Source organism: Mustela putorius, unplaced genomic scaffold (genome assembly GCF_011764305.1).
Source record: "Mustela putorius furo isolate JIRA1106 unplaced genomic scaffold, ASM1176430v1.1 tig00000835_pilon_pilon_pilon, whole genome shotgun sequence".
NCBI lineage: Eukaryota > Metazoa > Chordata > Mammalia > Carnivora > Mustelidae > Mustela > Mustela putorius.
Window position 1 is genome coordinate 518989 of NW_025421492.1, and position 26004 is coordinate 544992.

General features: G+C 35.6%; 1 protein-coding gene across 7 annotated transcripts in view; it reads left to right on the plus strand.

Annotated features, from left to right (window-relative positions):
• CCDC102B (coiled-coil domain containing 102B) overlaps positions 1–26004 on the plus strand; it is a 187644-nt gene that overhangs the window by 38010 nt on the left and 123630 nt on the right. For 2 of the 7 annotated variants that reach the window (XM_045085204.1, XM_045085205.1), the window contains one exon: positions 1196–1307. The exons of 1 other annotated variant lie outside the window; for it this stretch is intronic. Coding sequence is in view for 2 of the 6 variants with exons in the window: in XM_013052785.2 (XP_012908239.1) it covers positions 15215–15378; positions 17203–17313 (275 nt within the window). In the remaining 4 variants the exon portion in view is untranslated. 4 more of the 7 variants (XM_013052785.2, XM_045085206.1, XM_045085203.1 and 1 more) reach the window with 4 other exon arrangements.

Below are 26004 nucleotides of genomic sequence, written 5' to 3' on the forward strand. Positions count from 1 at the left end.
CCAAAAAGAATTACAAGGAGGTATGAGGACAGGAAACCTAGCAGTGCATGCTGGGAATTCTACCATTTTTACATACTGTGTGGGTGGATTGCATAACACAATTTAAAAGTATAAAGAATAATAACAAGTTATTTACATTTTAAAACTGTATTTGTAAATGTGTATGTTCTTTTTTTTTTAAGATTTTATTTATTTGACAGAGATCACAAGTAGGCAGAGGGGCAGGCAGGGAGAGAGAGGAGGAAGCAGGCTCCCTGCCAAGCAGAGAGCCGGATGTGGGGCTCGATCCCAGAACCCTGGGATCATGACTTGAGCTGAAGGTGGAGGATTTAACCCACTGAGTCACCCAGGTGCCCCTGTAAATTTTCATAACTCTTTGATAACATATCACATAGTGACACAATCGTACATGAACATATTGTATAAATGAATATGTGTACTTTTATATATGAGTTCATACTGAATATAACTTGCTGATGATTGCATAATCAAAAATGTTTGGAGACTGCTAAGTAGAGAAGCAGAAAATCATGCAGTGAGGGAGGGGAAAAGGCAGTTTAAAAAATAGCCAACAACAGAGATGGGTTATATTAGTAATTCTACAGAGCTTGTAAGGATTAAAGGGAGCTCTGATAACCGGCAAACTTCTTCCCTCTCACAAAGGCTGTTGTTTTGTTATGAAACAGCTTTATTGAGGTGTAGTTCACGGGACCTGTAGTTTACCCATTTAAAGCGTATACTTTGGTGGCTTTAGAATATTCACAGAGCTGTGCAACCGTATCACAGTCAGTTTTAGAACATTATTATCTCCCAAGAGGGAAAAGAAACAAGAACCTTGCAGCCTTTAGCAGTCACTTCCCATTTCCCTTCAACCTCAGCCGTACACAAACAATAATCTACTTTCTGTCTTTCTGTATTATCCCATCCTGCACATTTCATATAAATGGAATCATGGAATAGGTTGTCTTTTTCTGGCTTCTTTTACTTAGTGTAATGTTGTCAAACTTCCTCAGTGTTACAGTGTGTACCAGTACTCCATTCTCTTTTTCACTGCCAAGTAATATGCCAGTATGGAGATGTACCACATTGATCAGTCAGTGGGCGTTGGGTTTTTCTCCCATATTTTGGCTGTTGTGAATAATACTATCATAAGCATTTGAGTACAAGTTTTTATGTAGGTGTACTTTTTTTTCAGTTGCATCTGCAGCTAGGAGTGGAATCAGTCACTGGGTCACATGGAAACTCTACATTTAACATTTTGAGGAACTACCAGACTATTTTCCAAAGCCGCTGCACCATTTTATAGGGTAGGATCTATTTCTTCCATATCCTTCGTGTCAACATTTGTTATTATATGTCTTTTTTATTTTAGCCATCCTAACGGGTATAAACAAATATTGCATTGTGACTTCAATTTGCATTTCCTAATGACTAAGATGCTGAACCTCTTTCATCTGTTTGTTAGCCATTTGTATATCCCTTTTGAACATATGTATATTCAAGTCCTTCGATATTTATAAATTGGGTTGTTTATCTTTTTGTTGTTGACCTGCAAGGGTTCTTTCTGTATGCTGGCTACTAGGCCATTGTCACATATGTGATTTGCAAACATTTTGTCTCGTACTGTCTTTGGATTTTCTTTATGGTTTCCTTTCATGCATCCTGATTAAGTTCAATTTATTTATTTAGTTTTGTTGTTGTTGCTTGTGCTTTTGATGTCACATTCAAGAAATCACTGCCAATGAGCACCTGGGTGGCTCACTTGGTTAAGTGTCTGACTCTTGATTTCAGCTCCGGTCATGATCTCAGGGTTGTGAGATTGAGCCCTGTGTTGGGCTCTGCACTGGTGGCAGAGTCTGCTTCAGATTCTCTTTCTCCCTCTCCTTTTGTCCCTTCCCCCTCTTGCTCTCTCTGTCGCAAATAAATAAATTTTAATAAGTAAATAATAAAAGTAAATAAATAAAATAAATGTTTTAAAAAAGCAACCACTGCTAATATCCAGGTAATGAAGATTTGTCCTTATGTTTACTTCTAAGGTTTTATCGTTTTAACTCTAAGTTTGTGTGTGTGTGTGTGTGTCTGTGTGGTGTGTGAGGTAAAGTTTCAGTGATGTGGAATCCAGTTATCCCAGCACCATTGGTTGAACAGACTTTTTTTTTTTAATCCTTTTTTAAATAAACATATATATATATATAATATATTTTTATCCCCAGGGTTACAGGTCTGTGAATCACCAGGTTTACACACTTCACAGCACTCACCAAAGCACATACCTCCCCAATGTCCATAACCCCACCCCCCCCTCCCAACCCCCTCCCCCCAGCAACCCTCAGTTTGTTTTGTGAGATTAGGAGTCACTTATGGTTTGTCTCCCTCCCGATCCCATCTTGTTTCATTTATTCTTCTCCTACCCCCTTAAGCCCCCATGTTGCATCACCACTTCCTCATATCTTTTAATCATATTTTTTAATCCATTTAATTGTCTTCGCAATCTTGTTCAAAATCAGCCACACATCTCTAGGTTTATTTCTGGACTCTCAATTCCATTCCATTGATCTATAAGTTTATTCTTCTACCATACTGTTTTTATAGGAGTGGCTTTGTAGTAAATTTTGAAATTGGAAAGTGTACATTCTCCAATTTGTTCTAATTTTTCAAGATTATTTGGCTGTTTGGGCAGATTGCATTTACATATGAATTTTAAAGTTGGATTTTTCATTTCCGTAAGAAAAGGGTATTGTGATTCTGATAGTCCCTGCATTGAATCAGTAGAGTTTTGAGAACTATTGCCATTTAACAATATTAAGTCTTCTAATCTTTGAAAATAGCATGCCTTTATTTATTTATGTATTCTTCATCTTTCAGTATTGTTTTGTAGTTTTCAGTGTACAACACTTGCACTTTCTTACGTAAATTTATTACTAGGTATTTTATTCCTTTGGGTAGTATTGTAAATGGAATTTAAAAAAAATATCCTTTCATATTGTTTGTTGCTACTGTACTGAAATATACCTTATCCTTGTGTTGTTCTTGTAATCTACAATTTTGCAGCATTTGTTTATGGTGTCCAACAGATTTTATGTGGGATCTTTAGGGTTTTCTACATATGAGGTCATTCCACCTGTGAGCAGAGATAGTTTGTATCTAATTGAGATGCCTTTATATCTTTTTCTTGCCTAATTACTCTGGTTAGGACCGCCAGTAAAATGTCATATAAAAGTGATGTGAAAGTGGGCATTCTTTCTTGTTGATATATTAGAGTTGAGAAAGGTTTCAGTGTTTTATACTTGAGCTTTGTATTAGCCGTGGGTTTTTTATATGTACCTTTTATCATGTTGAGGACATTCCTTTCTACATCTGGTTTACTGAGTATGACTATCAGCAGGTTGTCAGATTCTTAAAATTGCTTTTTCTTTATCTATTGACATGATCTCCTGTGTTTTTTTCCCTATCTTCTATTATAGTGTTTGGTTACATTGATTTTTATATGTTGAAACACCTTTGCATTCCTGAAATATATCCTACTCCTTTGTGATATATAATCCTATTAAAATGCTATTATATTCTATTTTCTATGATGTTGCAAGGGGTTTTACAATCATATTTAAAAGGGATGTTGGTGTGTAGTTTTCTTGTGACATCTTTGGTTTTGGTAGCAGGATAATGCTACCCTCATTGAATTAGGAAGTGTTTACCTCCTGTTCTGTTTTTGGAAGAGTTTGAGAAGGATTGATATGTAGTAATTAATTAATTATTTATTTATTTTGGAATTCAGTATTTAAACTGTCTTCTGGCCATGGGTTTTATGTTTGGGATTACTCATTTTTCTTTACTTGTTACAGGTCTATGAGATTTTCTGTTGACTCTGAGTCAGTTTTGGTAGTCTACATCTCTAGGAATCTGTCCATTTCATCTAGGTGATCTGTTTTTTTGGCATTCAATAGCTTGTAGTATTCTGTTATAATCTCTTCTTTATTTCTCTAACATTGGTAGAAATATCCCTACTTTCATTTCTATTTTGTCAATACAGTTCTTGTCTTTTCTCTTCTCATTATTCTACTTTTAAAGGCTTCAGTTTTGTTGATCTTGTAAAGAAAAAAAAAAACTTCGTTTCTGTATTTTTTTTTCATTCTCTATATCGTTTATCTCTGCTCAAATCTTAGTTTCTTCTTTCTGCTAGTTTTAGGTTTAGTTTTTTTTTTCTTTTAATATAGTTAGTTGCTTTTTTAAAATATTTTATTTTATTTAATGGGACGCCTGGGTGGCTCAGTTGGTTGGACGACTGCCTTCGGCTCAGGTCATGATCCTGGAGTCCTGGGATCGAGTCCCTCATCGGGCTCCCAGCTCCACGGGGAGTCAGCTTCTCTCTCTCTGACCTTCTCCTCGCTCATGCTCTCTCTCACTGTCTCTCTCTCAAATAAATAAATAAAATCTTTAAAAAAAAGCTTTATTTATTTTACTTATTTATTTGACAGTCAGAGATTACAAGTAGGTGGAGAGGCAGGCAGAGAGAGGTGGAAGCAGGCTCCCCATGGAGCAGAGAGCCTGATGCAGGGCTTGATCCCAGGACCCTGGGATCATGACCTGAGCCTAAGGCAGAGGCTTTAAACCACTGAGCCACGCAGGCGCCCTTTAATATAGTTATATTATAATATAAGGAATAAAATTAATTTCTTGATTTGAGCCACAAAAACCTCCTACTTTGTTTCAGAGGACTTCTTCCTGGTAAAGTATCTGGTTGCTCTAAACCTGTGCTTATCTTGCAGACTTCCAGTAGGTAGATTCTGACATTTTTAGCAAGTTTTCAATTTCTGAGCTCCAGAGTTGCCTCTTCCACTGTTTTTGCTGATGTTCTTTGGTTCAGAAACATTTTGCATTCATTTGGAATGGACATACGTCTTTTCATAGGTCTATGTTAACTTTTCCATCCTCTGTCATGATAAGGTCTAAAAAGGCCTGGGCCACTGTTAGAACAATGACATAAGGCTAATCATACTAGATGAGTGAGAAGTGACTAGTATGTTGAAGGCTTTGTTTGCTAAGTGCATGCCCTACCAGGAGTGAAGGAAAAATTCTACCATATTAGTAAACTTTTAGCATATAGGATAACACATTCAGGTTAGTATATCTTGGATCTCCCACCATGATAAAAGAAGCATAACTGATCTTTTTGTCATTTGTAGTAATTAGCTAGCAATGTTGTGAATGGTCCATAACTAGATTACTTATTTGTTCATGGGGTTTGTGGATAGTAGTCTTATTTGTGCTTATTTATATTTTCTGGTCTCTTTAAAATAAGTATTTATTATGTTTTAAGTATTATTTTTTTAACAAAAGCATTTAAATTCTCATAAAATTAATAAATGAGTGGGTAGACAGAAAAAAATTTGGACATGAAATTTTTCCCAAGCTGAAATCGAGATTCTTTATCTGTAAAATAATGATTCGATTATATTAGTTGTTTTCCAAAGTGCTCCTTAGAGTCTGGGGAGTCTGTGGATGACCTCCAAGGGCTATTGTTGGAGGAAATTAGATGGGAGGACAGTTTCCAAGTGGGCAGGTTTCCAACTGCTCCTCCAAGAATTAATGGGAAAAGTTCCACTTTTGATATACACGACTTCTGTGTAATATATATATTTACATATTTATTTTTAAAAGAATGTACTCCATTACTTTAAAAACCTTTTGAAAGCTAATGTGAATATAATTTACTTCTGACTATACCCTGTCAAAATATTAAAATATAATTATTATTTTGTTATTTTTCCAATTACCTAGAACATCATCTGAGCTTGGCTTGAACAGTGATTTGGGGAATAAATAGAAGAAAAATGCATTGGGTTATGGGTATTGTAAAACTTTTAATAATAACATATGTTGCTGAGTCCATGTAGATTATTCTAATTAAAGTAGTAATATGCATTAGTTTCAAGTTTTAAGATCTCAGAGATATTATAAATAGGATACTTATAAATAAGACAGTTGTCTTTGAGGTAGTTTTCAAAGTTTCTACAATCAACAGATAAAGGAAATTGTAAACACAGAAGGTACCTTATTATAATTGTCTTGTGTTAATTTCTATCATTTAGTGAGAAAGGTAAATTTTTACTAGTTTGAACCAATAAGAATGCAATTTTTTTCTCCAAAGTTTTATTTAAATTCTCATTCATTAACATATAGTGTAATATTTGTTATAGGGGTAGAATTTAGTGATTCATCTCTTACGTGTAATACGTAGTGTTCATAACAAAAGAGGAATGCAGTTTCTATTTGAAGAAAAAAAAATTTAGTTTTGTTGTTATACTACCAAACACATTTGGGAAATATGTTAGGTAATATAAGCCTAGTTTTAATACTTTTATTTTCATACATCTAGGATTTAGGTGAAATTATACCTTTTTCTTTGGATCATTACCAAAAAAGTGTTTATTTTTATTGATTTGAGACATTTTAAAATCATGAAAAAAATCAACATACACATTTTTATGACCTTATTGTATAGGGATATACCAAAATAAGATTGCCTTTCAAAAACATATTTTTAAAAAACATGAACCTCGATTTCTTTTCTTTCTTCTTTCCCATAGTATTTTGAAGTCAGAAGACATGCCTGGGTAATGGCAGATATATAATGAAAACACTAGGGCCTTTATTTAATTAGCTAATTGTAATATATATTTTATTACCTAAATTAAAAGGATGTTGTATATATCTTTTGCTTTTGCAAAACTTCAACTCTCTTACTTTCAATAGTTGAACATAAAAGAGATTTGAATTCATCAGTATCAATTTAACCAGAATTCAATAAAATCCTGAGGGACATTTACTCTTTTAAGTGTTTAGAATAAAAAGAATATCATTCATTTTTTTTTCATATTTCGTAATTGAATCTTATGTTATTATTATTCTTACTATTATTATTATTATTACATTTTTTAAAGTGCTTACAATGTGCCAGACTCTGGATATTATTTTGCAAGTTTAGAATAATCCTTAGAACAACATATTGGCCAGTTTTGCAGATGAAGTGACAGATGCTCAGGCCAGGTTGGTGAAGTGGGTACATTTGTTTACTCAGCAGACCTCTCTCTGAAAGGACCCCTGATGGGGAACTTGTGAAGGAGATAAAGCCTGTTTCCAGAAAGGATTTCCCACTATGGTGTGTGGGTGGGGAGCAGGTGAGCAAACTCTATAGACATCCACAATTTTTTAAAATATGTATTTCATTTTTCAGTGGATTTCTTTAGTATGTTTCACTAGCAGTGGGGTCTCTTTTCTTTATTCTTCAGTGGCTTTTGTAGTCTTGAATTTTCCTGAAACTTTGTTCTCCTTCTCTCCCTGTCCTGGGTGCTCCTGCTTGGAACCCTCCTCAGCGAGATGATCGACTTTATTTAATCGCATTTCTTCAAATGGATGGACCTAGAAGGAATGATGCTCAGTGAATGAAGTCAGTCAGAGACAGACAAGTAACATATGATTTCACTCACAGGTGGAATTTAAGAAACCGAAACAACAAACAAAGGAAAACAGTGAGAGAAACAGACAAACAAAAACAGACTCTTAACCATGGAGAACAAACAGATGGCTACAGGGTGGGAGATGGGGGAAATAGATAAAAGGGATTAAGAGTACTTTGACCCGTTTACCACGATGAGCACTGACAAATGTATAGAATTGTTGAATCATCATATTATATACCTGAAACTAATGTAACACTGTATGTTAATTATACTTAAAAAAAAAATTAAGACATTTCTCCTGGCATTTTTCTCTCCTTAAGCAGCTGTTTTGTGTGTGAGAACAGCGGCCTGTGGTCAGGCAGGTAGCACAGGGATGATCTTGGTGATAAATATCCCATAAGTTTGGGTTTATGTTGCTCTTGGATTCCTCCAGACACTCTGGCAAGATTGACTTCTACCTTATGGAAGCTTTCTCTTTTGGATGTTGTATTTGGTAGTTTCCCCCACATTGTTTTGCTGTCATCAAATCCAATATGCTTTTGATGTTTAGAAATTTCCAGAAATGTCTTGTCTGATGTAAGCCCTCTTTCTCTTAATTTCAGTACTGTTATGGGTTTATTTTTAATTCAACAACAACAGCTACATTTTTGTCATGTTAGTGGGATACAGCATGCGAGGCAAGGAAAGCATGTATTTGGAGTCCATTATATTAAAATCTTCTGATACCATAAATGAGTTTTGTTAAGTATCTCATCTCAGGCTTAAAAACTGATACTCAAGACTGTGCATCATGTTTTGCTCTTTCTTGAAAAGAAATTTTATAACTATACTAATGGTGCCTTTTTTTTTTTTTTAAGATTTTATTTGTTTATTTGACAGAGATCACAGGTAGGCAGAGAGGCAGGCACGAGCCACCCCCACCCCTGCCCCCACCGACAGGCTCCCTGCTCATGATGGGGAAGGGGGGGGCTCAATCCCAGGACCCTGGGATCATGACCTGAGCTGAAGGCAGAGGCTTTATAACCCACCGAGCCACCCAGGCACCCCACTAATGGGGCTCTGAGCATTGTGTTGTTTTCTACTATCTCATAGGATTTCTTTCATTTTTTTTTTAATAGCTTTGGTTTATCTCTGATATAGTCTGTTTTAAATATTTATTAAGAGATTTCAAGCCTAGTTAATAGTGTGATAATAATGCATGTTACAAAAAGATTGAGATTAATTGAATATAGTACTTTAAAAATTCATGCTTCATAATTATAAGAGATTTGATGTTTTTATTAGAATGTTTTACCACTTATAGAGATCCTTATAACACAAGATAAATGATAATTTTCTACACATATGTATGTTTTTATTTCCCTTATTTTCCTTCAGTGACGTTAAGTACAGGGTCTAACATAGGCAACGTACTGGGGTTGAGAACAAACCCATATTTCTTAAGATGTGACTCACAGTTTCTTTAAAGCAGTAGATTGTGCTTGGAAGCATTACTGTTTTGGTATTTTTTTTACTGCATTTTGATCATAGCTGGAATAAATTACCAAAAAATGGAAATCCCTTACAATTTAAGGAAATAACTTTTTTTTTTTTCAGAGTTCAGGTAATTCTTTTTTTACAAGAATTCAAAAGGACAGATTAGCCAAAACAATGAATTTTGGAAATAGTTAAAGGAAACTCATGTTATGTGGAGAAAATGATTTCATAAACTGTTAGCAAATAATAGTTTAAGGCTTCCCAGAATATTTATTAACATTAATCAGAACAATTATGCATTGAGGAGGATTAGTTCTGTCTTGAATGAGATGATTTAGCATGGTTATCCAATGATTATAGTTTAAGGATTCAGAAATTAAATAGATTTTCTAAATCAGTTTTGTAAAATTAATTTTTTTCTTTGTGGATCATCTTTCCTCCATTTGGTCAAGTTCAATTATAATTTAACATAGTTCCTGAGTAGAAAAAGTACTTTCCATTCATACAGTAAATGTTTAGTTGTATTCTTTTGAGGAATATACAAGATGTTTGGCCTTAGCAGTTTAGATGTATTAAGGAGAATTTTTGTTTCTTTGTACATAGTGTTCCCTAAGCTGAATTAACTAAGAAGCATTAATGATAATTTTGTAAAACCAAGTTAGAGATGGGTTTCCTATGTTATACATGGGTTGTAACATTTTTGTTTTCACCTCTTAGCATTTGATACCCTAATGCATACAGACTGCTTGAGTGACTGTGTTTGACGGGTGTGGCTAGAGTGGTAGTGTGTGTGTGTGTGCGTGCCCGCGTGGCGGGGAGGGTGGTGATGGGGTAGATATTAAGGCACTCAAGTTTTAGTAAGATAAGCCTTTGAGGTTAACTTACTAAAGGTCATCTAGTCCAATTTCCTGACAATATGTATATGGGGAAAACAGGCTTGGGAGGTAGGGTCCCGTGGTTACTAGCAGAGCCGAGCTGTGTCTTAGTCTCACCTTTCACTACTCCATCACTCTGAACGATGGAGCTCAACTTGATAGCAGTTTTGCCCCTCAGGGAACGTTTGGCAATGTCTGGAAATGGTTTTGGATCCAAATGTCAATAGTGCTGAGCTTGAGAAATCCCTCCAAAACATGATGTAATTCACAAACCGTTATTAACCAAGGAAAGAACAGTTAACCATTTACTTCTGCTATGAGCTTGATCAAAATCTAATGACTAATTTTTAATCCTTATTATGTCATATATATACATATATATATTTCCTTCTTTAAGAAAAAAGTATTTGTCTCTGGGCCATTTTCTCATAAGTAGGTATTCCCAAGGAGAGTTCCTGAAATGTCAGTTGCAAAGATAAATTCATTATAATTTCACAGTCTCACAAAGATGAATTTTTCATATACTTATTATAAACTTAAGTAAAAAGTCTAGTTGGTTTTGTCAGAGCCTAAGTGTTGATGCCAGAACAAAATCACAACTTCAGAACCAAACTGCTTCCTTGCAAGACATTTCCAGTTACTTTGACAGTTAACGATGCTTTTGAATAATTCTACAAATATTTTTAAAGCCATTAAAATTGTAGCAATTAAGATTTAACAGTACAGCTGAATTTAAGTAGTGACTAAGGTCCACAGAAGATATTTTGTTTGTCTTACTTTCCAGTATTTTTCTATCCTACTTGATCAGTGAGAGGCGGATATGCGTGATGTTGCCACTATTAATTCTTTCAGCATGTGAAAGTAAGAAAAAAACCCAATAATAGGAGAAATTTAAAAATCACCATATACGTATTGTTTTAGAAGTGTATCTTTCAGATTTTTGTTTCCTTCATTGCTTTTCCTGAGCACCCATTCATCCATCATTTATGCATTTGTACCTTCATTCACTTATCCATTTATTTGCTTATCTGCCAAAAATTAAAAGACAAATACAATATTATACCCTTAAAATTTATAGTTCTCTGAGGAAACAAGTAAATAAGTACATGAATATTGCCATTGATTGTAACATGAACTTCCTGTGGGAATCAGGAGAAGCCTCAGAGAGATCATGAGAAATAGCTCTGAAATTAGGTAAAGGGTACTGTGAGAGTTTTCAAGCTTAGAGTTTCTTCTGAACTCCCCCAATGGGCTGATAGAGATCCTGGATAAAACCAGTTTTGATTAATATAGTCCCCATTGTTTCTCCAGTTAGGTAGTGTTAGAACTTTCTATGGGCTTATAGTTCCCAATTTAATATTAAGGCCACAGGAGGAGACTGATGGCAGTGACTTAACCAGGTAAGTTCTCTTTTCTTCCCGTCATCAAAAGCCTGCGTGAGGCTAGTCATGGTTTGGCTGCTTCTGCCATTCTTGATGTGGCTTTCCTCTGAATTATGACTTCAAGACCTGAAGATCAGTTCATGCTTCTCCATCTCCAGCTTCCTATCCTCGTTCAAGGAAGGGTAAAAAAAGGAGTGAAATGGAGAGGCATCCATATAAGGAAGACAAAACTTTTCAAAAATTCTTATCAGGCCTCCACTTCTGTTTTACTGCCAAACTGTACCACATAGCTAAGTTTGTCTGTAATGAGAGTCTTGGTAACATAAGCTTTTTTTTTTTTTTTTTTTTAAAACTATAGGGAGGAAACAGAAAAATAATGGTAGATAGGTAAATAGACTTTTGACAGGGAGGAACTAATATATAAAATAAAATTAGAATCCACACACAAAAAAATCAGCTTTCACTGATGTGTGTTGAGTGCTGTAAAATATTGTGAACTTGCCAAGAAAGTATGAAAATTCCAAGGCTGAATTTTCTCTTCCTTTTTTCTTATGCTCCCCTTTCTTGTTGTGGGATACAGAGTATTGAGATAATGAAGATGCTTGTGCACTCGTGTGTGTGTGTGTGTGTGTGTGGTGTGTAAGCCATGGTTGCAGTGTACCATTTGAAATAAGATGCGGACTTAGATAATTTTGTTCCCGTCATGCTGGTAGGTCCTGTCTGTCAACAAAGTATTTGTGAGCCAGACTTGGTAATAAGCACAAAGTATGAACTTTCTTTCCAGGAGAAGTGAGGTTGTGTGGGAAAATGAGCTTTCACTTGACAAAGTTTCAAATGAGAAGATGCTTTACATCTATAGTTAGATTTTACTGATCTACTAGTAGTTCATAAACTTGAGAATAAAACCTGCTGTGGGGAATAAAAAATCAGATGGGTGTGGGCTCAAAAGAGAGGGAAGCAGATGAAATGGAGACAGAAATGGACAGTTCTTTCAGGTTTTACTCTAAGAGTAGTTACTATGTGTCAGGGGTGGAGTGATATAACATCTTGGGAATAATAAAAGGGTTTCTAGCTTGACAGACTACATGGGTAACCGCATCTTTAAGATTGAGAATACAAGACACAGGAGAGGTTTGGAAGAAATATAAGAGATTTGCTGTTTGTGAATTACCGAGGGAATTAAATGGCTCTTAGTGCCCATTCTCATTAGACTGTAAGAGATCCAGATCTCAAGCTTGATAAATGGTTATGGACTGACCATATGTATTTGGGAATTAAATGTATATTAGTGTAGTTTCTAGGGCTACCATAACAAAACCTGGTGGCTTAAAACAATAGATATTTATTATCTCCCAGTTCTGGATGATAAAAGTATAAAACCCAGGTGTCAGCAAAGCCATACTCTCTCTAACGGCTCTAGGGGAGGGTCCTTCCTTTCTAGATTCTGGTAGTTGCCAATAATCCTTGGCTTGTAGGAGCATCACTCTGGTCTCCGCCAGTGTCTTCTCATGGAGTTTGCCCCTGGGTGCCTATATCTAAATTCATCTCTCTTTATAAGGACACCAGTCATTCATTGGACCAGGGCCCACCCTCATTCACTTGACCTCATTTTTAGGTTGATTACATCTGCAAAGACCCTATTTACAAATAAGTTCACATTCACAGGGGCCGGGGGAGAGGACTTCATTCAACATATCTTTTCAGGGGACGCAGTTCACCCCACAATTATATGTGTAGCCAAAGAAGCCATAAAAACAGATATGATCACCCAGACAGAGGATGTGGAATGAGAATAGGACCAGTGGGAATCCCTTGGAAGTCCTCCACCATAAAAGGAGAGTAAGCTGATAAAGGGAGGGGGGTATAAAGACATGGTATAGTCAACAAGACAGAAAAAGTAATCCAGAAAAGTTTCATTTTGATAAATGTATTGTACAGATTTGATGAGAGGGTTAAAAGTCTTTGAAGATTTCAAGTAGCATAAGTACTAAGAATAGACCACTGTAACTCTTGCTAAATATGGAGAGGAACAAGTTTGGGAACAGAGGAATAATTTAGGACATTTGTAGCAAGCCAGGCAGATTATGATGGCTGCTTGACCCAGGATGTGGCTGTGGAAAGGAGAGGACTGGGCATATTACTGAAGTAAAGTCAAAAGGAACTGGTACTGGCTTGGATATAGAATAGGAGTCAGAGATGACTTCCAGGGTTTTTCTTTAGCAAACAGCAAGACCGAATTGGCATTATTGAGAGAAACAATGCATTGAATCCTTGGAGAGAAGGTGATTTCAGTTTTATGAGACTGACGCGCTGCCTACTGCGCTAAGAAGGCACTTGATTTCAGCTTTAAATATGTTGATGACATATCTGTCATATTTTCTAGTGGCAGGGTCTAGTGTGTTGATGCATATTAGTGTCAGAGACTCAGAGGGGGATTGAATCCAAACGTAGCTATGTGGAAGTTGTCTGAAAAGAAAGATGGTAATTCAAACCATGAGAATGGATGACATTATCCAGAGAGATAGTTGATATACGAGGGAATATACCTGTTGTTCCTGGAGGGGTGAGGGAGAAGAGAAGCACCACCGAAGAGACTGGGGAGAACCAGCAAGATCAGGAGAGTGTTGTGCCAAGACAGAGAAGAGAGCCTCTGTGTCCCCGGGCTGTGAACAGTGGCATCACTGGGTGCGATGACAAGCAGAATGAGAGCTTAGAGGAGTATATAAACTATGGAAAAACCAAAATATGCATGTTGTGTGAGTCCGTGTGTGTGTGTGTGTGTGTGTGTGTGCGCGCACACAAGTACGTGTGTTTGCAGAGAGTCATTTTTGTGCTTTAAAAGGAGTAGATGGCAAATTAAATGGAGTTTTGGTTGGAAAGAAATCCTTCAGTCACCTGACCATGAATTGGAGGCAAATTGTACCTACAAATGAAAATGACCGAATTGATAGGGAAATACACAGACATAAGTGAAATTGACTAAAGCCTTGACGATGTTTAGAATCCAGTGGGGAATTCCAGACAGAACAGAGAGTTCAGAGGAAGAGCAGAGAGAATGGCGATTGAGTGTATCCCCTCACCCCCCCAAAAAACCTGGGAAGGGAAACCCGAGCTCAGCGTGTTGGTTCCCATTCTGTGGGAGAATGGTCACCTCTCTGTTGCCTTGGGAGGTAAGAGGAAGAGGATGCTGTTAACTGGAAGTAGATGGCAAATATGTTATTCAGCTAAGAATGATCATCCAAATTAAGGAGGGAAGAAGAGTAAAATGACTTTCAGACATTAACTCTAACTTCCAAATGCTATGTTCATGCTTTTTATAAGAAACATGCTGATTGTGTTTCTTCTGTCCTTGCCTCTTTCTTTGGACATTCAGTGCTGGTAGTGTCAACCAGAGAAGCTCTCTTTTATATGGTCTGCCGTCACCCCTTCGTCAGCACTTCCTGACAGCTGTGTCCTGTCACTGAAGGTCACTCTCTTCCTCCCTCTCCCCAGGGGCCAGTGAATTCTCCCTGGGAGGTAGGGCCCTCTGGAGATGCAGCTCCCAACTCCTGCCACATGACTGAAATCCAGGGTTTTGACATTCAGTTTTTGTATCATCATTTGCTTGCTCAAATATTTTATTAAGTATTCCTTTTTTTTTGCCAATCTACTAAAAATCACATTGAACCAATGGTATTTCCTATTGCTCCTGTGATCTGTAGTATAATCTCTAAGTCTTGCAAGATAGATACTTTATTAGTTTTTTTTTCCTTCACCATTTGAGTTTTTCCTATTACTATTACAAGTTACATCTATTGCTATTAACTTTATATGTTAAATTTATATGTTAAATACTTGTAGATGAAGGGATGGTTATTTTCTTCCTTTTTCACTCACAGTATATGGTTTCAAATGGTTGGCGTTGGGTAGAAAGCTTTGTATAGCCGTACTTAGGGAACATTCAAGTGATTTCATTTTGGTTCACTCACTTGTGATCCAAAGAGGGTGTTGTGGTATTGGTTTTGATAAAACCTCACAACCAATGGGAATCTTTTTTGAGTTAGTGTGGAGTGGCCTTAATGCTGGAAATAATCCTGTTGGCCAGGACCCCAGAGCTCTACAGAGAGAAAAGGATGCAGGAAATTCTGTTGTTTACACACGTGTCTGTAGCACTGAGCCGCTGGAGCAGCCCAGCCAGCCCAGAGGGTAAGATGCCTAATAACCCTGTGGTTTTCTATTTAATTATTATATTTTCCTGCTGGAGCAGAGCATGTGGTATTCTCGGAGCAAAGAAAAAGACAGTTGCTTATAAGATGCAGAACAAAACGACTGTAGGTCTGCGAAACAGAGGGATTTGAAGTTTCTTCTTAAAGTGGACTTGATTCCTTCCCTCTTTCTTCCCTTTTCCACTGTTGGTATTATTTATCCTGACAGCTTGCCACACTTCTCCTGTTTTAAAAAAATAACTATACTAAGCAAAACTCAGGTAAGAATTTCAACTCTAAATTTAGACATTCATAGATTATGCTGATATTTTTAAAACTTTGTTTTGTAGTTCCAAGTGAATACGAGTTAGTCAATATGTTTGGAGTAATCTATATCCTTAGAATTTTTAAAAAATATAAAACTGTTATGCGAACCCTTATATTTATGTCTCATGCATTCAGAGTTATTTTCATTTTGATGGCTAGTCCTCATGCTGAATTCCTGTCATTGTTAACAGAAAAGTATACTTCAAATTTAGGACTAATATTGATTTCCTATATATGTTACCTGGGGAGTATGGAGGAAATAGGGACATAGAATCAAATAGTAAAATCCTGTAGATAATAAAAAAGAAATGGATCTTTATATGGAAAGTAATTATAGAACTAAAAGGGAAAAAAAAAAAGATCTCTGGAAACCTTTGGGAAATATTTGTTAATGTTTTCCACAAAGATAAATTATAAAATGAATGTTGAGTGGGTATGTCTATTGAATAGAAATATAATAAAGATATTTAAAAACAGACACATGTAAGTAACAGGCAGTTGAAATACACGATAATATTTCTTGATATGCTCATTTATATCAAGACTACTTCTCTGTTTCCTGAAGTCATGCAAATATACTTTTGCTAATACTTTTGTGGAATTGGGTTTTGTTAAAGCTGTTGATTAAATGCCTTGTTTTTCATCATTTTTTTTTGTTGAATATCCTTGCATGTGCATTAAATATTCCTGAATTCTGACATTTATGCAATTTTTACATAACCATTAGATTGAAAAGGAATCTTAAAAAGCTAGAGATACAATATCTGTGTAATTTTTCTGTGATTTTGCAAAATTGATTTAAGGTATCAATAAATCCATTTGCCTGACATTCAGAAAAATGCTTTATGTGAATTGCTTTTTCCCCCAAAACTTAAAAAAAAAATAATTATCTTGTAAAATGACAGATCATATAATGGTCTCTCTTTTGCATTTTTCATGTTTTTGTTGGATTTAGTAATTGCTTGATCACTGGGACATAGCTTCCTGGTGCTTTGCTATAGTTGTGACCTTGAAATTTATGAGCGTTTCCTCTAATTACTAGAGGCACAAATATAATGACAGTGATTCTTTCAAATTAAAAATGATATAAGTACAACTTTTCTTTGGAGAAGTACCATTTTTCCTGGGCTGATACTGCAAGGTTAATTGAAATTTTCTATAATGGCAAAACCTTCAAAAATCCTCTTTTTAGTAAGATTTCATAGAAGCCTTGAAAGAAAAGTCCAGCTTCCTGAGCTGAGTCTTGAAAAATCAGTAGAATTTAGATAGTTGTTGAGAAGCAAAAAGATCATTCTCCTTTGCAGTAATAGTTGAAACAGAGTTTTGAGGCATGAATTAATATGAAACAAGGAAGGTGAGGGGTGAACCTCACTGGAGAAGAAAAGAAATGCACCACTGTGAGTAGCAGACGTTGTGTTCAAGAATGAGACAAAGTTGTGAGGTGCAAAACTATATATTCTGAATACACAGAGTAATTTTGTCCCTATATATTGTACAGTGAGGGCAGCTGGGCATTTCTGAAGCGATGGGGAGCACTTATTCCTCTTCTCTTTGTCGTCATCATCATCACCACCACCGCACTGCCAGCAAATGATAGCATATCCTATGCGTAAGATAATTTACTTACTTATCTATAATTTTGATAGTTGCAGAATAGAATGAACTTCATTTTACATATCTTAATTTTACACGTGAAGAAATTTGATGTTCAGAAATGTTAAATGATTTCTCTAAAGCCACAGATAGACTAAGTTCTGGAGCAAAGATTCCAAATAATGTCTTTCTGCCTCCAGAGCTATTTCCACTCCACTCCACTGGTATTTTAGGAATGTAAGTCTGGCAGAAGTTAAGCAGAGTGGTTTGGGATGGCACTGGGGTAATAGAGTGCAGGGAAGAGGCGGTGAGACAGCGCTGTAAACCCGAGCTAGTCCCAGTTCTCTCACGTGACCCGTTCTTACCTGTGGGAATAGAATGAAGAAATTGAAAATAAGCAGTTTTTATATCTAATATTGGCTGTTCTCACATTCAATTCATGCTTTCCTCTCTTTTATTTCCTTGAACGTTGTATTCAAAGATGTCTTTTGATTTCTCAGAGGAAATTTAACCACTGATTTTCATCAGATATCACGTATTCATAAAAAAATGCGTGCGGTCACTGGAATTGATATTGGGAACACATTGGGATTCTTTCATTTCTTTTTGATGTGTGATATGAATGAATGCTTAGTGATCACACCTTCTTAAAATTATGGAAAGACTCAACTGTTATCAAAGGAAAGTATCATGTAAGTTTTATTTGAATGGGTGAAGAACATATATAAAATTTATGTTGCTAATAGATTATGTAGAGTGCGGTATGTCTGTAGTAAAAAGAATATACCCCATTTAACATTTTTACTCCTATATCTAACCTTAAACATATTTTACTTTTCTCTAAATAGGTGCTTTATAAAAAATATATATTATAATTATATACGTGTGTGTGTGTGTGTATAAAATAGTGTCTATGCTATTATTTTACAAATGTACTACCTACTGTTTTACAAGTTTATTGTCATTTAAGTAGGTTTTACTGGCCTTTTTGTCATATGCCCAAACAGATGAAGGTAGTTGAAATGTAAAGACCCATTCCTTTAAATTATCATTACTAAAACAATAAGTACATATGTCAGTTCAAATCCTGTCATCAGTGACTTTAAGACATTTCATTTTAATTAAACAGGTCTAGGCTGTATTCCATGATTTTATAGATGGCCTTTTGCATACTCAGGGCCTGGTCCGCAGTTTGGTCCTCAGTGCCCTGGTTGGCTGTAGATGCACAATTGTTATCAAGTGGGCTAAAGGGAAACTGGGCATCTTATTGGAGGGAAGCAGCCCATCAAAGAAAGGTGGGTTGTGCTCAATGCCATTCCATTAAAGTCATAGCTCTGCAGATTACTGATATTTTCATATAAGTAAATATCTGGGTGATTTATGTATGATGATATTTGCTAAGAGTTACTGTTATATATAGAAAAGATGAAAAGATATTTGATGTTAAAAACTGATAGAAGCAATTTTTGGTAGTTGAAAATAGAAGGACCCTTTTGAATAAAAAACATGTTCATTGCAGAGCTTATAAATGGTATCTTATAATCCTTGTCTTCAATTTGTAGAATTAAGGCTTCCGCCCCCAAAAAAGATAGTAGTTCTAGAGCACTTCCACATCAGAGGCAGACCCACCAGGGCAGAATGAGGAGCTGTACTCAGTGAGGTAGGAGGGAACTGCGAGAGAAGAATCTTCCAGAAGCTAAGTAAATGAGTCATTCTGGAAAGATGAAATGGTCAGTTATATAATATGCTGCTGATTGGTCAAGGAAAATAGGACTTAACTGTTAATTAGATTTTGCAATACAGAAGTCATTGATTTCCTGTTTTTGTAGAGATCTAGGTTTGGAAACTGATAGAATGAGTTCGAGAGAATGAGATGAGTGAAAATATCTTTTAAAGATTTCTACTTAAAAAAATGCCAGATAAAAGTGATGGCCCCTGGATGGGCCCAGATCAAGGTGATTTCTGGTTTTCAGGCCATAGATATTATAGCATTTCCATTTGCTGATGAGAATGATTTAGGAAGGAGTTTAATTTGGTTAGGTAGGACAGAGAGGACTGTATTTGTGTTTGCAGGAGCAAAGTCTCTTAGTTAGAGGGGATTTGGATGGAACATACAAATGGGAAGTTTGACCTGTGGGCACGGATGAGAAGGGGAAAGTCAGTTGACAGGGGAAATGTAGTAAGGTTGAGTTGGCAGTACTCAGGGCTTATTTGATATTCAGAGTCAAGAATTGAAGTGAGTCCTGAAACCGAACAGTGTTTTCTCAGAGTATTAGCAGGTGCTCAGATGCATTTGTAGAGCAGGCAGATAGTTGGATGCCAACCAGAATTGGAGTTTTCTAGACAAGTAAGGTTAAGAGAATACCATTCTAACTGAGGCTACTTTGTTAATAGTGGAGCTTGGAAAAGGGAGGGCAGCGTCGATATACAGTAGGTGGTCAATAGAAGGCAATGAAGTCAATTAATAGGACATCCAAGTTGAGTCAAAGCGGAGGATTTTAGGGACAATAGGATAAGGTAATCAGAAAGGTGCTTAACATTGAAATGGGAAGACATGCTAGTAGGGTAATGGTGCCTAGGCTGTATACCAGCCAGTAGGTGGGTGAGGTAAAACTATTGCAATTATTAGGAAATGAGAGATGGGAATATTATAAGGATATTGCTTGTGAAAATATTTTGGACATTAAATTAGTTTTTAATCCCTAAAAACATTCCATTACCTAACCAATTAGTACCATAATTGGTTTTACTAGATACATCTTATTTTTTATTAATAATTTAAAAAAAAAAATTATTTAAGTATGAAAAACTACTCCTGTTACAAAATACATGGAAAAACACAATATTTTATGTATGGATTTTATTATGGCAGAAGATAAATATCCACAACTAAACACTAATTTTAATACCTATTCCCATACTGAGACTCTAATTTTGTTAATAATTTCATCCACTTACCTTGCTATTTTTTTTTAACATATCCATCACCTCATACAGTTACCAACTTAAAATTTTTTAACTAAAGCATAGTTGACACATAATACTAAATTAGGTTCAGGTTCAGAACATAGTGGTTCAACAATTCTATACGTTTTGAAGTGCTCACCGTGATAAGTATATTACAGTATTATTGATTATATCCCCTATGTTGTCTTTGCTATTTTTAATGATGTTTTGGTTGATCTTACAGAGTACTGTATGTTAGAAGAATCTTCAGGAAAGGATAAGGTATAGACAGAATTTTTTACATCTAACAAATTGTAAACTCATGATTTTTCTAGATATTTATTATTTTGCCAATATTTTGGATAAAAATTTAGTTATAGTTATTAATGATATTCAGAAACATGAATCAATAATATTGTTCTTGGGCTTTAGTTCATAATAAAACTGATATTTTAATAACTATATATATTTTAGTATGTAATAATTATTTTTGTCCAAAAGCCCTTGCTGTCTAAACAACTTCAAACAAATGGGGTTTCTTTTAAAGCTTAGATGAGAATGTTGAACAGTCCTATCCAGTGTTTCAAATGATAACCATTTTACTTGGATGTGATTACTGCAGCTTCTTCATTATGTGACCAGGTGGCAGAGAATGAAAATGTCCTGTTCATTTATATCTGAATGGCAGCCATAGCTCTGATGTGTGTTTAAATTATCGATAGAATGCATTTAAACATATATTTGTAAAGTCATTAGCAGTCATCTTCATTTGAAGCATAGATAGGAAGCCTCTCTAAAATAGGGAGAAATTTGGTGAGAATACACTGAACACATTTGGAAAAATCAAAACAAAGTTTTCTATTTCTGTAAAATTCTCTTTGAAAAAGAAAAACACTTAAATTTCTTTTGGATGTTCTAGAGTAGAGGTTTCCAACAGAAATAGAACTCAAGCAACATTTGCAACTTAAAGTTACATTTTAAAAATTAAAAAAATACGGGTGCCTATGTGGCTCAGTGGGTTAAGCCTCTGGTTTTGGCTTAGATCATGATCTCAGGGTCCTGGGATCTAGCCCAGCATTGGACTCTGCTCATCAGGGAGCCTGCTTCCTCCTCTGTCTCTGCCTGCCTCTCTGCCTACTTGTGATCTCTCTCTCTCTGTCAAATAAATGAATAAAATCTTCAGGAAAAAGAAAAAAAAATTTTAAAGTTAAAATTAAAAAAATAAATGTGACATTGATTTGAATAATATTTTTTACTTAGCTCAGTATCTTTATTAAAATCTTAAAATATAATCAATATAAAGTTAATGAGATAGTCTACATTTTTTTTTTTTCCACACTGTCCCTGATTTAGACTTAGAGTGCATCTCAGCTCAGACTACCTTCACTTCAAAAGTTTACTTGATCCATCAGGCTTGTGACTGACCTATTAGCACAAGCTCTAGTGCTTCCTAATAGAAACAATTGCTCAGTGCTCTCTCAGCAAGTGTAGGTCATGTTGAAGGCATTACATTTATCTCCTCGTTGCAAATGAAGATATGTGTTCAAGTGACCATTCTAAGGAGCAGATTTACCCCAGGTTTTCTGATTCTGAATCCAGTGTTCTCTGATTTCTGCTCTACCATTCTGATGACGGTTATGTTGATGTATTTATGTTACATTGATTCTGAGCAGTGTGTAAAATATGGTGACATCTGGAAATTACTGGTATGAATATATTCTCCCTTTGCTCTAATTTTAAAAAATCTAATTACTGTGAAAAGTAAGCAGTAATGAAAATGATCAGCCCAATTCTAGGATTCCACACATTTCTTAGAGTTTTTTTTTTTCTTTCTTAAATAAATTAAATGAAAAATCCAAATCTGGTAGAGCAGAGAGATAGAAAAAAGTAAAAATAGAGGCTCAGAGGAAGACTTAACACTGTGGCATTATAGGGATTATTTGAGAAAGAGTTGAAATATTTATATGACTGGGTGGGTAAATAAGAAAATAGCAACTTTTCAGAAATACAGGAGTTTAATCTGGTCTTCAGCTTTGTGCAGTTCTCCATGCACATGTCTTACATTTTCTATTTTAGGGGCTGGAAATTCAGATCTCTTGAGAAATGTAAACACTGGCTCTTCACTTCCTGTTGTTTTGATGTTTTTAATCCAGTTTCTGGTCTTGACTAAGGGAGTAAAACACTATGCCTACATTACAAAGAGGTGAAAACTGATTTCAGATCCATTAGCAATTTGCTAGGAAAGAACTCTGCTTTATATTTAAAGTGCTTTTCTCTTTAGTTTTACTTTTCTTTCATGCCAAAGGACAAAACGCCAAATATCAACACTTACAAAGATGATTGGTGGGGCGCCTGGGGGACTCAAGTCAGTTAAGTGCCTGCTTTTGGTTCAGGTCATGATCCCAGGGTCCTTGGATTAAATCCCACATCAGGCTCCCTGCTCAGCAGGGAGTCTGCTTCTCCCTCTCCCTCTGCTTCTCCCCACTGTTCATGCTCTCTCTCTCAAAAAAAAAAAAAAAAAATCTTTAAAAGATTTTTATTTATTAGAGAGAAAGCACACAAGCTGGGGGGAGGAGCAGAGGGAGAAGCAGACCCCCTACTGAGTAAGGATCCCTATGCGGGACTTGATGCTAGGCGTTTGGGATCATAACCTGAGCCAAAGGCAGCTGCTTAATGGACTGAGCCACCCAGGTGCCCTCCAAAATAAATAAAATCTTAAAAAAAAAAGATGATTGGAGACTCTATATCTAAACAGAGTACAAAGACATTTTGGCTAAAATGTAGAATGTATGAACAGGAAAATGTTTCATTAGCATGTATAGTAACTGTTATAGTAAGTGTTCTTCAAATCAAAATCTAACATTAACACTTTTTGATATTTTGTGTTTTAAGATAATACATGAAATTTTCCCAGTGAAATCAAGATTTTGGGTTTCATTAGTTTGAGGTAATTTAAGTATTATACAACCACCAGATTTTTTTTTTTTTCTGGAGAAGGTATTTTCCTCCAGATAATATATATATCACTTGTTTTATTTTACAAAATATATAATTGATATCAATTTAATCTTAGGAGAGTCCATAGAAATGTAACAAGACTATAATCTCATGCAAGTAACTAGGATAAAAAGTCAGCCTTTTCTCTAAACACCAATGTATTATCAATTGCTGTTCTGATAATTTGTGGTCATATATATGTATATATTACCATTTCTCTTTTTGTTATAACAAAAAAGCATTCAGTTTCAAACAATTCCATTGTTTCTCCTTTGCTTTTTTATATTATTTTATTTCATTTTTTCTGAGTATTAGTATCTTCCTTACCAAGAGAAAATAATTGGTTTAGTAGCTTTATAATACTTTTTATGGGAAGGTGGTACTGTACATGGCTATGTTTTAATTATATACAAAGTCAGCTTTACATATCTGTTTTGTATTTTTTCCATGTATGTCACAAGAGATACGATATACTTTCTGGAACATATGCTATTCCTATTCAGAGGTAGATAGCCTTGTGATTTCAAAATAGATTAATCATGTATTTTAAGAAAAAAAACATAATTATGAACCTTGGGTAGGTCCATATTCACTAATAATTTTATTTTTTCAACTTGCTCTGCAATCACATTCATAACGACTTATAATTCAAGGACTAAGTCTGACCTGCAGAAATTTGGAGAATTCAAGGACTTAAATGAGCTCTTGCGGTACGACACTTTGAACACATTGCCATGGGTGGGTGGAGGCAGCTGGTTTCCTGTTTAAAATATTTTTGAGAAGTTTTAGAAAGTTCAGTTCATTCTCAGCCCAGAGTTCCTTCATAAAAGAAGAGTTGAACATGTGTAAATATTTATATTTGGAAGATTAATCAGGAATATGTGATTAAACTCCAAAAAGTGGGTTAGTTTGTGTTAGAGTTTAGGCAGTTCTGTTATATTCAGTTCTTAGAACATGTTCAAAATAATTTCTTTGGATTCTTTCATAGCAAAATTTTGGTTCCATTTTAAGATGTGAAAACATCTTGATAATTTGCTGCAAGTGAATCTTTGAAGGAAAAAACCTAATATATGCTTGAGTTTCTGTGAGTCAGATTTCACATGTAATCACAATCTGATTTCCATGAGAACATTTATATATTTATTTTTAAAGATTTTATTTATTTATTATTTATTTAAAGAGAGAGAGCACTAGCAGAGAGGGGCAGAGGGAGAAGGAGAGAGTATCTTAAGCAGGCTCTAAGCTCAACACAGCAACCACCACAGGGCTTGATGACCCTGAGATAATGACCTGAGCCAAAAATCAAGAGTTGGATGCTTAACGGATAGAGCCACTCAGGCACCCTGAGAACAGACATTTAAATCCATTTATTTCCTAATGTACCTTCAGAGAACAGTGTGCCTGACACACAGGAGAAATTCAGTAAATACTTGTCCATGGAATGCATCAAATCTCAAAAGCTAAGAAATGTTTATCCTCAGTCTATGTTAGGAACATGCAGAAACGAATAGACATTATTATATACACATATGTGTTGTTTTAATAAAGTGATTATCAAAATACACTGTTATATATGCATTTCCTGGTTTTGTCTTTTATTTTGCCTTTGTTTCACATGAGTTGCTGAAAAGATTTTAAAACCCTAAAGTGGCTGAAAATTGAAATAAATATGGGTACTTTTAAAAGATTAAAACTACTCTTGTTAAATTAATTAAACAAAGAGGCCATTAGACTGATGTCACTCTAATGCTATGGTGACCTACATAAACCAAAATCTAAGCTGTAAGGTTAAAGAGATTGAAACTAAAGGTCAGCCAATCACAAACAGCCAACTAGGCTTTAAGCTATAATCAATCATTAATTTCCTTACATTGCTTCTGCCTTTTATCTGCAAAAGCCTTTCCCTGGGGCACCTGGGTGGCTCAGTGGGTTATAAAGCCTCTGCCTTTGGCTCAGGTCTTGATCCCAGCGTCTTGGGATCAAGTCCTGCATCAGGCTCTCTGCTCAGCAGGGAGCCTGTTTCCTCCTCTCTCTCTCTCTCTCTCTGTCTGCCTCTCTGCCTACTTGTGATCTCTGTCTGTCAAATAAATAAATAAAATCTTAAAAAAAAAAAAAAAAGTCTTTCCCTGAGCTACTATGGGTAAAGAGCTCCAAACCACTTCTAGTTTAGAGCTGTCCCAATTTGAGTCAAGTATTTTTTCAAATTTTTAAAATGTTTAATATGCCCCAGTTTATCTTTTAAACTTGCATAATTACCCCCTGCTCGCTTTTGGTTATGTGAATTGGAGTTTGCATAACAATTTTTCAGTCCAATGTAGTGTGACAGGGAGGTTTGCAAGAGTCTTCATCTTTGAATAGGGGGCTTTATGTAAAGGGATGCTGATTTAAACAACAACAAAAAAACCCAGTAGGGCCAAAAATTTGTAAAGAGATAGTAAGCAATGTTTTTCACTTGGATTTCTTAGCTCTACCTTTGTTTTATCAACTAAGGAAGTCATTTGTAAACCTCAGTGAAGAACTTTCATAAATGGACCGTCATTTGCATCAACACACTCAGCGGGTGGTAAACCCCCATTCACAGTGTCACTATGAATCACACATATGACTTCCATCTGATTAAAATAACATGCAGGGGCGCCTGGGTGACTCAGTCTGTTAAACTTCTGCCTTCTGCTCAGGCCCTGGGATGGAGCCCTGAGTTGGGTTCACTGCTCAGGGGAGTGCATGCTTCTCTCTCTCCCTCTGCTGCTCCCCTTGCTTGTGT